Consider the following 17,702-nt stretch of genomic DNA (forward strand, 5'->3'; position numbering starts at 1 on the left):
CAAGTCTAGGAAGAATTGGAGTGAGAGAGCTCATGGGTTAAATAAAACCAGGAATACTCTTTATCGATTACTGTTGCAGACAAAACAAACTTGATTGGAAGAAGATTTATTGCCAATTAAAATAAAAATGTAACAGCTAGTGTGAGCAGTGCTAAAGGCAAAGACACACGTTAAAAGAACAATTTTTATCCCTTCTTTTTCTTCATTCTCTGGAATGAAGAGGCTCCTCTTCATTCCAGACTCTGCTCTCCCTGACCAGGAGAATTGAGGGTGCATACAGTCAGCGTGTAACAATTTCTCTTCACTGCTCGTTCCTTCTCACACTTTCCCTCTGCTCTGGCGTGGCTTTCCCATTGGCTGCAGTCCTTCCGGAAAATGAGCTCCGGTCTGGGCTTGCCAGAGTTTCTCTGGGTATATCTATCCCTTTGCTCTGGCATGAGCCTGTCAGGGTCTGCAGCGCTCTGCCATGGAGAGCACCTTCTCATCCCTCCCTGGCCCCGGCGTTCCCTGCTGTTTGTCACCGTTTCTGTCCCCGCTTCCCCTCCCCGCACAGCGTTTCTGCCCTTTCTCAGCGATGCTTTCACGGAGGCGCCGCCAGCTTTGCCGAGCGGCTCAGCTGCGGCCGCGATGTGTCCGCTGTGGGGCTGCCAGGAGCAGCTGCTCCCGAAGCGGGAGAGTCCCGCGCCTCTTCCCGCAGAGTCCCGCGCCTCTTCCCGCAGAGGCCGCCCCGCAGCCCCTTCCCCGCTACCTCTGCCGAATCCTTGCACTACGCGGCTAATACAAACCTGAAAAGCAGAGTGTTATTCAAGTCTAGGGAATAAAGGTAACATTAAAAATTAGATTAAAGAGGTCAACGGGATGGGAAATAGAACTGAAATATGGAGGCAGGAATTCTGGACAGGTAATTGAACTATTCTTACCTCTTACTCAATTCTAAATTAAATTTAACTAATTCGGGAAAGCATGGTTGCTCATGGTTGTCATTAAAGACTTGGAGTTAACCCACTCTTGGTTTTCTGAAAGACAAAAGCCAGAAAGAGAGGGAAGTGTGCACGATCCTTACGAAAGGGATAACACGGGCAGGCAGCATCACAATGCGCCTCCATCAGCGCTCAGAGGCGCCCCGGGAGCTCGTGTCTGTCCTTGTCCCGAAGGCGCGGGAAGTTCTGTCTGACTGAGAGTTCTGAAGGATCGTGTCCGCCCGGGGCTTTGCGCCCATCTAACTCGGGCTGCGAGGCGCCAGCGGAGCTCTAGCGAAGTTCCAGCGGCATCCACCCCCACCTGGAGGAGGCGGCGGCACCGCGCGGCTGCTGCGGGATTGGGCGGGGCTCGGCGGGGGTATGCCGGTGCTCGGGATGTGCCGGTGCCCGGGGCTGTATGCCGGCGCCCGGGATGTGCCGGTGTTCGGGATGTACCGGTGCCTGTGGCTGTGTGCCGGTGCCCGGGATGTGCCGGTGCCTGGGGGTGTACAGGTGCCCGGGACGTGCCGGTGCCCAGGATGTACCGGTACCCAGGATGTACCGGTATCCGGGATACGCCGGTATCCGGGACGTGCCGGTGCTGCCGGCCCCGCGCAGTTCCCGGCGGTTCCCGGCGGGCGCGCGCCTCTCCCGGTGCGGCGCGCGGCGGGGGCGGGGCGTGGCGAGGGGCGGGCGGCGCGCGCGGCGCGGGAGCGGGGCGGACGGCCGGGCGGCCGCAGACGGCGGCGCGTGCGGGGAGGGAGCGGGCGCGGGGCCGCCTTTCCGGCCGCGGCGAGGAGCGCGGGGCGCGCGGCAAGGTGACGGGCTGGGCTGCCTTCCCCTCCCCTTCCCCCGGGGCGCCGCTTGCAGGTGGGCGAGGGGCCCCGCCGCGGGCGGCTGTCCCGTGCCCCGCCGGCAGCCCCCGGCCGGGGTCGGCTCCGCCGTGGGTAACCCCTCTGCCCGTGTTTCCTCTCGCCCAGATGCTCACGGCGGCGGCAGCCTTGGTGTGCGTGTGTGCAGCAGCCTGGTGCAGCCCGGCGGCGGCGGCAGCGGCCGGGGGCAGACCGGACAGCGGCAATTTTCTGGACGATAAACAATGGCTCACGACCGTCTCCCAGTACGACAAGGAGGTCGGGCAGTGGAACAAATTCCGAGACGTAAGTTCAGCCCTTCCACCCTGCCAGCCGGCAGCCGCGCCCAGCCCGCTCCCGCTGGTGCCGTTCCTGCAGGGTATAGGGCATCCCTCGAGGAGCGGGGGCTGGGGGACAGCCTCAACTTTCCCCCTTCTCCCCGAATTTTAATTCTTAAATAATTGTCTGCGGCGCCTCGGCGAGGAGGCTGGGGGTCCCGCCGGGCAGCTCCCGGTGCGCTCCGGCGCGGAGCGGGCAGGACCGCCCGGCGTGCCCGTGCCGTGAGGGGCACCCAGCCCGCACCTTGGGGCCCGGCGGGCCGGGCCGCGGAGCCGCTTCCCGCCCTGCGGGGCGCCGGGCGTGCAGGGGGAGAGCCGCGTTCGCCCTCCCTCCTCCCGCTGCCCGCCCCGCTGCGGGAGGGGATGCGCTGGCGGCCGGGGCTGGGGCTCGCCCCGCCGCTCCGCCGGTGCCGCCCGGGACAGAGCCCCTTTCCTCCCTCCCTGCCCGGGCGCCTGGCAGCGGCACCGGCCGGCACAGCCGCGTCTCGCCGTGCCCTGTCGTTAGTGCCGGTCGGGTGGGCGGGGGACAAGGGGCAGCGCTCACGGCCGGGTTACGGTGTCGGGGTGCGGGGCTGAGGCGCAGCGGTGCGCCGTGTCCGGAGCGCCGTGCCCGGAGCCCCAGAGCGGCAGCCCCAGCCTGACCCGAATCTCGTCAGTTACGAAACCTGCCGCTGTAAGGTGGCTCTGTCCTCAGCGTGCTTCGCCTGTGCGCCTAGTTCGGGCTGTGTTTGCTTGCGAGTTGAGTAAAACGCAACCTATTTTCAAAAGCCGTTCACATTTCTTTCAGTGGAACAGATTTTCTTTGAGCATCCAGTATCCTGCGTCCCTTGGTGTCACTTTTAAAAATCCGAATTCCAACCATGCAAAATAATTTTCTCTTTTCTTTACTTTTTAACGTACTGGATTTTGATTTGGTGTAAAGCATTGATTTGGTTTGTAACTTCAGAGGCAACAGGTTTCTTCTTGTTCTACAGCCTGCTGGTGACTGCGGTTTGCTGTAGCAAACCAAAGTAAATGTCTCCAATAAGTCTCTTATTTTTCTGAGACCTGGAGTGTGTTGTGATGCATGTATTTTCTAGCTTGATGTCTGTGGGATGCTAGCTTGGCTGTTTATCTTAAGCAACTGGGAAAGAGCTACCAGAGTTGTGGGAGAACTTATTTTCACAGTAGTTTTTATTAAACGGCCTGATTCTGGTGTTTGAGAGCACTTCCAGTCAGTAGTCAGATACTTTTGTTTGCCTTGAATATCTTAAAATAAAAGAGCTTAGGTTCATGTGAAAAATACCAGTTCAGTATGCTGTGCATCGGGACCTGTGATTTTGGGGGAAAAAAAAAAACAAGCGAAAATCTGGTGCTGTAGAAATGTTCTAGGATTAAAGGCTGCTGCTAGAAAACTCCAAAATACATACATCAGTTATGGTTTGTAATTGGGCAAAGTCATTTATGTAAGGACTAACCTGCAAGGCTGAGGAAGCTAAGTGCTCTCTAATGCCCGTCTCCTGGGTGCCCACTGACGTGTGCTGTAATATTGGATATTAGCCAGATAATTTATTCTGTGACAAGTAGGTGTCCCCAAGGGTTTTAAGAGTGACTGCTTTGAGGAATACTGCATACTGATTCTTCTGAGGCAATTTGCAAATATGCTGGCTTATTTTTACATAGTATAAGTTTTATAAGGCTGGTGCTTCAGTGAAGTGTATGCTTTTATTTCTTGTGCAGCATGCTTATGTCCTATTGATTGGTACCCAGTCTGGAATATTTATTTACTATTACAAGGCTCTCCCTGTAAAGCATGGGTAATTTTCAGTAGTTCATAACATATAACTGTAAACCTCCCTCCAAAATTGTGTTAATCTATCTGTACAAGAATATACTAGAAAAATATCTTGTAAGAACACTTATCAATTATCATACTTAAATGTAACATGGTGAAGAAGTTTTGCCATCCCAGATTTTCATATAATTAGTAAATTTACTTGTGTGACTGTAATTTGTTGGTTTTGAAATTGTGATTAGCAATGTGATTAGTGATTCCAAAGTGGCCTCCTGTTAAGGAATAGGACAGCAGCATATGAAACATATGTAGGGGCAACTGTCTTGCAGAGTTAAAATCAAGGTATGCAAGGCCTGTGTTTGTAATTTAATTCTCTGGTCAGAGTAGGATATTTTTTGCAGGCTTTTGATGCCCTACAGATGTAAGGGTGAGATGGAATTCTGGTGTGAAAAGAAGTATTTAGAGGCTTAACTTAAGACTTAACTGACAGGACTGATTAATGTGAAAGATAATGACCCTGACTTCTGGCTCATTGGCTCAGTTTCTTAAGAGTTTTAGATCACAGTGAGAAAGAACGCAGTCATTCAGAGAGGGAACCCTTACGGAACCTGCTAAACCAGGATATGATCTTTTATTTATAAAAAGCCAAAAGCCAAGCCATCCCTAAACCTAGCTCTCTTAACATACCCTAAAATGTCATTTTTGTCACTAAGTGTTATTAATGTGTGATTACTAGCTAAGATCTTTTCAGTACTTTATAGAGGCAGAACTGTAACTGACTTTTCATTTCTTTTGAAGGGTCTTGATAATTCTGACAAATCTGTTGGAAATAATGCAGTAGGTCTAAGCAAGAACTGTGCCTTAACATGTAACAGTGGGAAACGAGATGTGTGTTAGAAGCTACCTACCTTCCCACTTCTTTTTCTTGAGCAAAAATTGAGAATGGTCTTGTTTTTAAATAGGAGACTTTCCATCTTAAAGATGGGGGGGATGGGATGTCTTAAATATCTCCTTCAAGTTGTGTGTGCAAGTCAAACCATTTTGGGTTCTCTACAAGAGTGCATTTACTTTTTGCCTGAAGTGTGGGGGAGGAGAGTTTTCAACCCCATCTTAGTGCTGCTGCAGTCCAGTTGCTGAGTAGCTGCAACTGTTCATGTCTGTCAGTAAAGTAAGGGTTGATGTGTTTATTAGGGTTTTCCAAGCTGCCTGGTTAGGCTGCTTCAGCAGCCAGTGCTGTCAGGATGCTGGGAGTTTCTAGCCCATGGGAATGTATCCTCAGTTTATTTCAGGCTTGGGAACTGAGGCTTTTCAGTAGATGCTGTTAGGGATATGTTCTTCATTCATATTTTGTTATATTGATAGTGCTTTGGGGTAATGGTTTTATCTATGATGATAGCACTAGACACTTGATAAATATATATACATATACTGCAGTTTGCCGGAAATAAAGATTATTACTTTTGAAAAGTGTGATTGAGAAATGGCATTACATTTATGCTCTCCTACTTTGAACATCCTAAATCTTATCTAGCAAACCTTCATTACTCATAATGCTGTAAATCTGTGGAGAAAAACAGAGTATTGGAATATAGCAGTTATTTTTCTGTTCTGATTACTTTCCAAATAGAGGTGGTGTTTTTAATCTTAGAACAAAACATAGTGGCTTTGTCATTTAAAATCATTTTGTGTTTTTGTATATTTACAGTCAGTTGGACAAAATTGCATACAACCTTAGTTGTCTGTTGTATCAGTATCTGAAAATCTTTCAGGCTTTTTCCAGAAATTTAAATTTTAATTTCTTTAAAATACAAGGAAGCAAGAATCTATAGGGTCGCTCATTTTAGTAATTGATATTTGTAAGGTGTCTCATGCATTTGTGTTCATTAAAAAGGCTGTATTTTATATGGTAAATTTTATCTGCTGCTGGAAGAGAGATGTTGGGTTTTAACTTGCTTGTTAAAAGCAAGTTAAGCAAGATATATACCTTTTAAGAGGTCAAAATTTAAGTGATTGCTGTATTTTCAAATTTAAGTTGATGAATGAGCTCCACAACTCAACTGTGTCATAGTATTGCTACAGAATAGTAGGGTTGGTTGATCATTGGAACCAGCTGCATCATACTGTAGCGTTAACTATCATCCCTCCATCTTAATATAGTTATCAAGGGTGCAGAAAGTAGAAGAAAATTGAACAGACCATAAAACCAAGCAGCTAGGAAGAGGAAGGTTTCACTGGTAGTACTCCTTTTCACTCTGCTTTGCTGTGAGGTCCTCCCACATTGGCCATTGAGTGTGTCGCCTTCTACATGTGGCAAGTTCGGGCAGCTTGGCTTCCCAGAGGAGTCTTTTGGAAGTATTTAAAGAGTATGTTTTTTCAACATTAGTGAAAACTAGACCTCTGTGTTTGGAAAGGAGATAAATTGAATATTAGGTCTCCATAGCAATTCAGAATAGCCAGCATTAATTATTCCCTTGTCTGTTTTGGAGGTTTAAGGCTTCTCAAAAATGAACACTGCCCCTGAGTTAAGCTCCATGCCAACTGTGCATTACTGTTTTGAGCAGAACATCTCTGCGTGGATCACAACTACACCTTTGTACAGTTGAGAAAGCCAAAGGCCCTTTTAAAAGGGATTAATCACAAGTTCTTTGCACTTTATTGTGAGATTTCCATGTAAATATTCGGAAGGTTTTCATGCTTTAGGAGTGGAGTACCAGTAACTTCACTTGAGGAAGAGGAGGACTTTTGTTCAACAAGATTTTTGCAATGGACAAGAAGCCCTCATCATTTGTGGAGGATCCTTTAGAGGAAGTCAGTATTTAGGACTGGATAGTGCAGCACTCATGGTCTTTTATCTAACTCATGTTAACTCATTAGTTGTGAAAAAAGTTTTGGTGGTCTTATTTCTTCAGTGCTTTTTATAGGTCAGGGTAAAAAACCTTATAATTGGGTACAGCAGCTCTTTTACAGCATGCATGTGTCATGATCATGATGTCAGGAGAAAATGCAATTGAAAACATGAAAGATGAGCTGCTGTTTGGTGTTGCCTTCAACCTGAGTTAAACCAAGATCTTTTTTAAAAGTTACTTTTGCAAATAGGGCTTTGAATCTTTTCCTCATGCCACTGTTACCTGAAACTAGCACTTCTAAAGAAGTGTCAGTCCCTTTTTCCCATGACTTATTTTGTATGATCTGAGTTTTATTAATATGGTGAAGGAGGAAAAATTTTGAAGCCTAGGAGGTCTGACAGAATAAGTGTTTTGTACCTTCACCTGTAATTACTGCCTTTGAAATGAAGCTAATAAGGACTTGACTGCTCTTTTTTAAACTGTAAAATATGGGAAAGTGTTAGGAATTTGTATTAATTTTAATTAATTAAGGAAATTTAAGAAGCTATTGAATTGTTCATAACTTCTAGATAGAATGTAACAAATTATAATGGGAAAGAGTAATGCAAATCTTAATTTTTCCTTTCTTCTGTGTTATAGACAAAGGTGTCTAATTTTTATGTGCCTTTAATTCATTCTCGAGTATGGATTCCTGTTTTCTTTTGCAGGATTACTTTTCCTATGGTCTGCTTTTGCTGCCTGTTTCTAGTGCCAAATACTTTTTTTGTCTGAAAAGGCAGAGTCTACTAATCTCAAACTATTGTTAACACTGAACTCTTAAATGTCTCTTGGAAGGCATTAACTTGGAAGCTCTTTATGTAGCTGACGTTTAGAAGTTAAGTAAATGGTAATGTGCTTTTCCTTAGATTGCCCTCATAATCTAAAGTAAAGCTGATAACATTGTTTCATCTTATCTTTATCTCCTTTCTCTGAAGAATAATCTTTATTTTATATGCTGTAGGTTATTTAGTGGCTATGGATACCCAGTCTTCTCTTGTCTTTCCATTAAATCTTATTGGGATTGACTCTAGCCATCTGTGCTTATTATGGTGTAGTATATATAGCTTTGTAATTCACAAATAGATGGTAACTGACAGAAACTGCATAGGCTATCTTGGCTTTACAATCTGAAGGGAAAGATGCCTAAGAGGTTTGATAGGGGGTGGCAGAACATAGAAAACAGTGGATTGAGCAGAATGGGAATATTTTTAGACTGACACCATTAATCCTTTTTTCCTATCTCCTTTATTTCTGTTAATTTGTGGTAATTGAAGCACTTGATGCAACTCTCTGCAGAAAAGAGAAATAATAGCTTGGATTAGTATGTGTGCAAGTGTTGGTCAATTTCTGAGTGTGACTCTTCTGACTGAGCTGAAGAAGTTGACTGTCTGTTGTTTCTGTGTCTTGTCCGTGTTGTCATGACTCTTGGTGTGTCCACGTTGTCGTTGCACACCCTCCCTTCCTCCCTGCTGAAGGAAAGAAGAAAATCTTTCAGCAGCTGGTACTTTTTTTTGGAACCTAGTTTTAGAGCAACTCCCATGTATTCAAGCCTAAGGAAGCTTTTATTCTAACCACAGTATTTCTATCACTTTTTTATCAGTATTGAAAAAATACTTTAGTAAAATAGCTGTAGTTTTGTTTTGTGTTAATGTTTCTAATGTAGAGCTTTTTAAAATTTTTGATATTGATTTTGGAATGGTGTTTCTCCTATTGCTTGTTGTTTTTCTATTATCCTGTTTGTCTGAACTTGACATGTTTTAATATCTTAGTAACTATCGAATGTTTCCTTTTCTGCATCTCAAAGTCCTACTATGCCTAATGCTAAAAATCTTGCTTGTTTGCTTTAGAAACAAATACTATGGAGGCAATGCTCCATAGTAAATGAGTAAATGCCGGCATGGGGGATTGTATTAAAAGTTTTTGTAATTTTCATATTTCTTGAAATTTTATTTCTGAAAGAGAAAAGGTAGTGGCTTGTTATATCAGTGATCAGAGCTTCATTGGACATTCTTACCTAATTTGAACAACCTTTAGTTATTTGTTAAATTTTTTTAATGGTTTTTCACTTCTACTTTCCCATTTGACACTGATAGATGGCAGCAGGAAAAATTATGTAGGAATTAATGATGTACCTAAAAAAGTTGGTGCAGTTTCAGATAGTAACCTTGGACAGGACATAAGGAGAGATAGAATGAAATTATAACCCATGACAAAGCTTGAAATTATAACCCATGACAAAGCTTTTCACATTATGATGAAGATGTGGTATCACTGCTCTGTTACTATCTTTGCAAGTGGCTGCTTTAACAGAACACAATAGGAGAATGTGTTTAAAAGATTGAAATAATTCAAAATTTTTGGTACTTTACTACTTCCAAAAAGTATTATTTTAATATGTTGTTATTAAAGACTGTCCAGTGCTTGAAATTTCGCTGCAGAAAATTCTTATGAATTAATTTGTTATTTTCCTGTGTGATATATAATCATTGAATCAGAAGAGACTGTCAGTTTGGAGCTTGTTCAGTATGTCTCTAAAAATGTCTGCAAGTCATCAAACAATTTTAGGTAGTGCACTTACACTGGGGCCTGTATGCAACTGAAAACAAACTCCTTTGACATTTTTGAGCTTGCTCTTGATGAAATTCATTCCAATTGTTAAATCTTTGTAGCATAGAAGTGAGAAGTACAGAACTTACTCCTTGTTATATGCTACTGCATGTGAAAAATGATGTGTTCTACCAGCTGTTCATTAAAGCAGCAGGAAGTTATTAATATGAAGAGTGTGGGGATCCATATTTAATGATGCATATATGTTTTGAGGATTTGGCAGGGCTTTTGTTGGTGAATGGAACATCACTTTAGGAGAAAACCCAAGCAGTGATTCTTAGAAGTGAAAAGAGTAGACTGATAGGTAAAGGAGCAGTGACAAGAGTCCATTGTACAACGTGCCCTTCCAGCCTTTTGCGACAGAGTAAGTTAACCACTTTAGTCAGACTTAGAAAGTCTGTGTCAAGCTCTGAGAATTCTTGGTATTCATGAAGTTAAGGGCCAGAGAAGACCATTGGATTTGACAACATGCTTGCCTGTGTATAGTGGCTTATTTAATTATATCCTCACAGATTATATTGCACCCAAAAATTCTTCTTTGGCAAAAGCATTTCAGGTTTCAGCAGTCTTTGTGTGCTACTGGCACAGATAAAGATTTGCTCTCTAAGGCCTGCATTATGAGGGAATTAATTAGCTGCAATATTCCCAGATGATCTAGGCAACAGATTTATGCTGTTTTGCAGAAGAGTAAGGAAGATCCCCATTTAAATTCATATTGGTCTGATCTGGAAGTGTTTCCTTTTTGGCCCAAATATGAAATGACTGGAATACATGCTTGATTTTTCTTATGCTAATTTGCTATTTAAAAGAATTTCTGTTCTACCATCTTCGTAGCATTTTCTTGTGTGTGTTTTCAATAAAAGCCAATTGCTTTTATGTGAAAAATCACAGTTGATATTGGAACTTGCTGCAAGCCAATTCAAATCTTAAGGAAAATAGAGAAATGGCTTCAGAATTTTCATTATGATAGTCACCAGGATACATACTTTTAATCTGGTTTTCAAGTCTTTAAGCGCGTATAAGAAATAGGTAGGCAATCTTTTTTTCAACATCCAGGAACAAAAAACATGAATGTGAAGAGCTCCTTCTTTGCAAAGCCAACAAAGGGCTGTCAGATTGCTAACTGTATTGCAAATAGTGCACAATATTCCATATGTGAACTGGATTAAAGCACACTAAGTGTGTAACAATTTTTCTAAATCTTACTCAGTCTAGCGTTTCTCTCCTAAACTATTAAACTGTTCCATTTTTCATACACGTGCCTGTTTTTACATGTGTATATATTTAACTTTATTCAGGACTTCTTGGTAGGCAGTTACAAGGTCCTGATACTTGGGGCATGAGGGGACAGAATTTTTTTACACTATTAAGAAAAAGACTCAATTACATTAGAAAAAGAAGCAATTGGTTCCACCTGTAATATCCACTGATATTCCTGGGCTCCTCAAAAGAAAATATCCTCTCAAAGCATGCAGGGATGTGTGCCCAAAACTGCCTTGTAGTCACTGTAAGTAATGTCTTAGCCAGTTTAAGTGTAACATGATTATGAATCATGAGATTTCTCTCTGAGATCTGCAGGTGAAGTCTCATCAAGATGGAGAGGGAGTGATATGCAGAAGTAAAATTAACTATGTAGATTTGTACTGAATGAATAAGATAGACAAATAAAACCTCAAAATATTTCAACGTTTTTCATTAGTACTGAATGTATGGATTTATAAAGTGGGTTCTACACAGTGGTAGAACTGTGGTTTGGACAAAAGCTACCATAACCTTGTCTTTGCTTGCTTTTTTCATATGCTGAACATTTACAATTCCTATCTTTCCTTTTTTCATTCCTGTGTAAAAATGATGGTTTCTTAGGACATATGAAACTATCACTTTTTTCCTCCAGGCTTTCTAGATTTGGATTGTAGCACTCTCTGTAAATAGAATTCTGACATTTTTGAGTACCATAACCCATTGGAAGACAATAACATTTTTCCCCTAGAAGGTTCTAAAGTACTGATACTATCGAGTATTTGATGTCTAGCACATGGAAAAGCTGCTGTGTTGGGTGGTTTTGTTTTTGGTTTTTTGTTTTTTTTTTTTTAATAAGTGAATGAGGCTATGTGTGTGGGAGGGCACACACATCCTTATGCTAACTGGCACCTCAGATCAATAAAAATGTAAAGTGATTTTACGCTGTCTATCCCTCATTTTGAGGAGCAAAATACCTCAAAGAATGTTAGAAGTATTTTATAGGTCCAACCCCACCATGTCTGCAGTTTTATCTTACCATTTGATATCCCATTGGTTGCAGATCGTTTTTGGATATATACTGAAGGTGACATGGGTTTAACAATGTTTGTGGTGTGCAGAATGAAGTAATTCTGAATTCATATCTCAGATTTGTGAGGCAGTTATATGCAATGGTTTCAGCTCACTGACTGGAATAAGTACATCTTTTTTTACATTCCTATAAATATCACATAAGAACAAGGCAAGTATTGCTACAAACATGTAGAGATTATCAAGAAATGTTTGTTTGAACTCCAGCTTCTCCAAGAAAGGTGGGAGAAGTTATAAAAATAATACTTAAAGAAAATGTGAGAAATTATTTTGTGAAGCAAAGCTGATGTTGATTCTAACAGTGCTTATCTGATTGTAAAATGTGATAACATCTTACATAGTCAAGGTTTTAAAAAGATCCTTCTTGTCAAACTCTTTTAGCTGGAAAGTAAAGGAATCTTGAATGTTTTTACAATTGGACTGTGGCTTTCCAGCCCAGTTTGATTGTAGATGGACTATTCAACAGCATGAACATTAGGAAATCTTTTTCCCTAAAATATTGTAAATTGCTGTCAAACATTATTAATAATAAAGAGTTCATCTGGTTAGTAATATCTGTTTAGTGCTGCTGCTTCTACAGATATCTATGCTTTTTAGTCTAATGCAGTTAAAGGTTAGTAATTTGTTCATGCTTAATTACCAGATACACAGATCCTACTCTTGCTTTGTTATATCAGAAAGATGTATTTTTTTTTTAATTAACAAAAAAATTACTATGGAAGCTAGAATTTCTATAGCTGTAAATTTTTTCACGGTATTTATACAACTGAGCTACAATATGTCAATGTGCATCATTCATTTATACTGCAATAAAACAAATTTAAGCTTGAAAATGAAGCATTTTCAGATTTGACAAGTTAATTTTTCAGTTATTTTAACTTAGGTAGCTGTAAGCAAACAGCTTGCTCATTAGACAAAAAAACCTGCCAAGAATAATCAAGCATAGGGATGAAACAAAAGACATTATGATGTATTATTTTATGTCTCATGTTGATCAAGAGAAGTGGTTGATTGAAGGAAAATGAAGGAAAGAGAAGAAAATTGTCCTCATAATGCTGAATTAATTATAATTTCAAAGGGATGTGTAGTCAGCCAACCTTATAATATCTGAATTGTTAAAGGAAGTTGTTCAAATAGTGTATTTTTAAGGAGTTTCTCAGGAAGTGAAACATTTCTCCTTGCAGATGTAGGATTGTTTTCTTTTCTCCATTTTATCAAATCTTCACTGGATTTCTCTGGGATGATGCTGTATTAGACTGGATCTGAACCTGGTTTTCAGGGACTCTTGTCTAATGGAGGTCACTGAGGATATGTCCACTGATGTTTGTGAGAGGTGGAACTTTGCCAGTCTGCTTATTTGAAATCATTATTTGACCATAAAGTCTACAAAACAGGCTTCTGGATATATTTTGCATTTTTGAAAAATGGAAAGAAAGCAAACTTGAACTGGAGAAGAAACTAAGTTATCCAATAATCCTTTACATTAGAAAAACCTCTCTAGTGGTATGAAGTAGTGTAAATAACGAGATTGTTGTGTGGAGTTTTTTTCCTTTTATTTTTCTTTTTGCTTTTAAAGGTATAAGAGAATTACAGGTTTGTTGCAACTTATGGAGTACAATGAAAACATTATTTCTTTATTTTGTTAATATGGAGGGGGATTTTATTTTCCTTTTCAAAAAGTTATTTTCCTGAATAAGTTGTTATTCTACAGCTCTTCCCCCTGCCTCCCTTCTTCAGCCATTTGCAAGGTGTAGGCACAAAAAAACCTTTCAGTTTCACTGACCTGAATCAAAGTGCTTCATTTTGGCTAACTCATCTTCAAGGATTTCTGTTTGTGTATTTAAACTCTTGTCTGACTGATTTGCTGTGTTGCTTCATGGAAGTGTAGGTGCCTCTGTGCTGCCTCTACATGCCCAGCTCCTGCAGTGAATTGCAGATTGCATGATCACTCTGCTCTCCCCTCCTGCTGAATCACATGTTGCTCTGTGCAAAGCAGCACAGAAAGTCAAGTAAATTGGAGGCTGACAGTTATGAAGTAGAAATAAATGAAGTCAGACAAGCATTAAAAAAGCTGCACAGTGCATAGCAAGACAGTATTTCTGAGGCAAGATTTTCATCCTGTATCAGAAAGGCCATTTATATAGATAATAATATTGTTATAAACCAAAGCTGAGTAACCTCTCTTGTCAGAGATATTAAAGCATCTGTTGCATGGCTTAATTCTGTGGAAAATCACAGGGTTGATGGCAGAACAAAGCACTGGGATGGATTTACACAGTAGCTGTTTCTTGCATCTGGTGCTAGAGTAGATTGATCATCTGGCATCATTAATTCCTAGATGTCCCAAGTAAGGTACAAATCTGTAGGCAGAACAAGTCAAAACCAGGTTTCAGTAAGATATACCGTTGTGTAATTGTAACTATATTGTTTGAAGTCTGTATTTAATCTCTGTTCGTATTGTGGTATATCCTGCTTATGTCACTCATCTTAAGTGAAGTTCTATTATACCTGTCTCAGATTTATTTTCTTAATAAATTACTCAATCATTTGGTGTTTCTAACATTTGTATTTTTCCCGAATCTTTATTCAGAAATCTGCTAAGCTATTTGTTATTTCATTCTTTGACTAGGCAAAACAATGCGTTGTTAATGTTTACATATTGTCACTAAAATAAAAATATTTGTCACTTTCCTTTTATGGCATTCACCAGAAAATTAGAAATGAGGGTAGAATGAAATGAAAGTCAAAATTTTATTGCTCTTATATCAGCTGTAGGGATGTGCAGCAATTATTTTATCCATGTGGAGGTTTCTTTGACACTGGTCACAGTGATAAATGTCCCTTTCTATTCAACCTTTACACCAGGTTCAAGTCCCTGGTCAGTCCCATAAACATCTCAAGTGTTAGTGAGTCATCCAGGCAAGAACCAGTGTTTTTATGCCTTTTCTGCACCAGTTTAATTTTATGTATTTGGTATGAAAGAACTGGACAAATGGGTGAAGGAAGAATTTCTTCCTTTTTCAGCCTGGATCTAAATAATCAAGATCACTCCTGTTTTAAGCAGTTAAATGCATGAAACTGTAAACTCTGAAACTGAAGGTCAACAGCATCAGCCATCCTTGGGGGCTGGAGTTAGTGAGCGTGCAAATTGCCTGTCCTCCCTGCACCTGAGTGCAAAGTGGAAAGCTGGGCAGTACAGTTGCATTGTATCAGGAATAGAACATCTTATCTAAAAAACTCGAGTATCAATTCAGAATTCCAGATCTTATCACTTAGGTCGTGAATTTGGAAGAAATTTTCTCTCATTCTATTTTTGTTCTTTCTGACATGTAGACTGTATAAGTCTGGAAGTCTTCCTGCTTTCCTCCTGCAACTTCAAATTTCTTAGAAAAGGATTTGAGTGAATGGTGTACTTGCTGAAGTTAAATATCTGTAACAAGAATCTGTTTTATTTGTGAGTGTATTCTATGAAATTTGACTGTGAATCTTAGATAATGCCTTCTTGCTTTTCAATATATAGGTACTTTCATATTTTTGTCATTTGGTGGGTTTTTTTTTTTTGTTTTACTATTCATTTAGAAGGAATTATATGCCTAATTTTTATTAGAAACCAGGGCAGTTTGGCACAGAAAATGTCCTGTGAAAAGAGTATATTGTTCACTGGGACAAAGGTTTAAGAAGTAATTGAGTTATAGTGGATTAAAAAGAGGTTAAGTGTTTTACTCCAATAGTGTAAAATTAGTTAAGGACTTGATACTGTTTTTAGCTGTGTATTGCTGTTCTGAGTGATTTTTGGCTTGAGTTGTTAGGAACAGGTATTTGTAATGACTGGCTGCCAAGTAGATTTGTAGGACACGGAAGAATCCTGAAATTTCAAACACTAAGTCTTAGCTTTCTGAGAAAAGTTTGTCTTAAAAAATAACACAAATATGAAATAATTATTCCATATTGTCCTTTGATTTACTGTTTCTCACCTAGTCCTTTGTATTGCTCAATTTATGTTCTTTTCTCTCTACTTACTTTCTTGCACACAGCAGTTAAATCAGCATTCTTGGGAGGAAGCTTAAGAGCAATTTAGAGGGTTTCTGAAGAAAAAGCACTGGTTTATTATCACATGAGTATTGTTTCATGATTTCTTCTGAGAATGGGACAGCACAGTTTGTGAACCAATATTCATCCAAAGGCATTTAAGTACTCATTCTTACCCTGTGGATGTCTAGTTACCCTCTGTAGGCAGCCTACTATGTGTGTTTGTTTGGAGAAGTGGAATTTATGTGATTCTTTTACTAGATCAGATTCCAATTTCTAGGAGTCATTATTTTACTACACTGAAAAGAGCTTGCTTGTTTCCTTAAATCACTTAGTAGCCTGATGAAAATAAGACTGAGTGCCAAGTCTTAATTTTCACTGCAACCGTTAATGTTCAGACAGGTTAAGTGCATCCTGAAACATCATAATGAGATGGTCAGGTATAATGATTTGTTAATATAGCATTATAAAGGTTATATTATAAGATTCAAATTTCAAGTCCAATACCATTGACCAATACTGTGATACAGGTTCATATCAGTCTTAGGGGATCTGACACTGGATTTCTCAGTTTAACCAAAGTGACAGTGCAGTCACCCTAGTTAATCACTACTGGGACTGATTTCTGCATACTGAATTTGAACATCTCACATCTGGAGTGCTCTGGGTTCTGTCCAGGAAAGAGTTCAGGTCTGTAGCTGATATAAGCCTGTGAACTAGCTTCCTGTGAAACCACTTGCTGTGACTCCATTAAGTGAGATTATTAATTTGTGTCAAGATCGTTACTATCTGGCCAGTTTCTATTTTTGCTGTTAATTCCAAAAGCGTATTTTTTTTTTAATAGATGAAATGGCTGAACTGTTTGCTTTTGGCATAGGTAATGCCTTACTGGTGGGTTTGATATGACAATATTGCTTGGATGTTTCAGAAAGTTAAGCTCTGCTACTTTGGAAAGATTAATTGTAGCACCAGTTACTTTGACAGTCTAATTCACATTTCATACACACAGAAAAAGGAAATATGATAAACTGTCAAACTACTGGAGTGTCTGAAATGGTTTGGTTCTTTTTTAAGAAAATGTTAAAGCCACTGGATTTTTTGACCACTGAAACTTGCAACCTTCTTTTAAATTAAGTTTCTCATAACTTACACTGATGTAGTTTAAGTACCCAAAGCATAGAATTTGTGGAGGGATCTGCTGTGCAGGAACAAAAAATGCTAGTGCCATTAAATATCAGATCAGGTGTGTAAAAACATGTGGATTAATTTTTAGATTGTTATTTGCAGGTATAGCTAGCCTGAGAAAATACTATCCTTTTCAATTTTTAAAAATTTATTCAAGAGGAATATACATCAAAAAACCCAAAATCTTTTCAGTAGTTGATGTAGCTTATCTTATTTGGACAGCAAAGCTAAAAGTAAGATTGTGTTAGAATTTAAGATGTTACTCAGCTTCTGCAGCTTCAGCTATGTATCCCATCTTTTTAGTGTAGTCTTCTGTGCCTAAAAATTCTGTATTTCCTTTATATCTGTACACAAGCCACTCACCCCTTCCTGTGACATAGCTCTTTTAAAGTGAAGCATTTCTGTAACACACAAATCAGCAGTTTATTTTGAACACTGGCTTATGGTACATGAATTTTAGAATTTGCCTTGTTTGTAAACTTCTTTTACAGTTGTGTTTTTCTTGTAGGTATTTCACAATAACTTGCTGAAGAATAAGCAATAACTAATCAAGAGCAGCAGAAGTCAAGAGCATGACCTCAATATTTTTATATCCTAGGGGAGCACTTACTCTATGAAATGTAACTTGAATATCATGAACTATGGGCCAGGTGTCTTATAGCAGCCAACTCCTGTAGTTTATGTGCTTGCATTCAGCTAGAGCTGCTGCTCTGAAAACACTATTCTGAAATAGATTTGTATGT

At 40.2% G+C, this 17,702-nt stretch overlaps 1 protein-coding gene across 1 annotated transcript in view; it reads left to right on the top strand.

The window, feature by feature from the left end:
- Positions 1–1,728: 1,728 nt before the first annotated feature.
- Positions 1,729–17,702, top strand: part of SPOCK3 (SPARC (osteonectin), cwcv and kazal like domains proteoglycan 3) — a 164,070-nt gene continuing 148,096 nt past the window's right edge. The window contains exons 1-2 of the mRNA XM_054292651.1: positions 1,729–1,777; positions 1,940–2,116. Coding sequence (XP_054148626.1) covers positions 1,940–2,116 — 177 coding nt within the window. The 5' untranslated portion in view covers positions 1,729–1,777. The remainder of the gene's footprint in view (positions 1,778–1,939; positions 2,117–17,702) is intronic.

This window comes from Melozone crissalis, unplaced genomic scaffold, assembly GCF_028551555.1.
Source record: "Melozone crissalis strain CALT ecotype California unplaced genomic scaffold, PUWL_Pcris_2 ptg000006l_1, whole genome shotgun sequence".
Classification (NCBI taxonomy): Eukaryota; Metazoa; Chordata; class Aves; order Passeriformes; family Passerellidae; genus Melozone; species Melozone crissalis.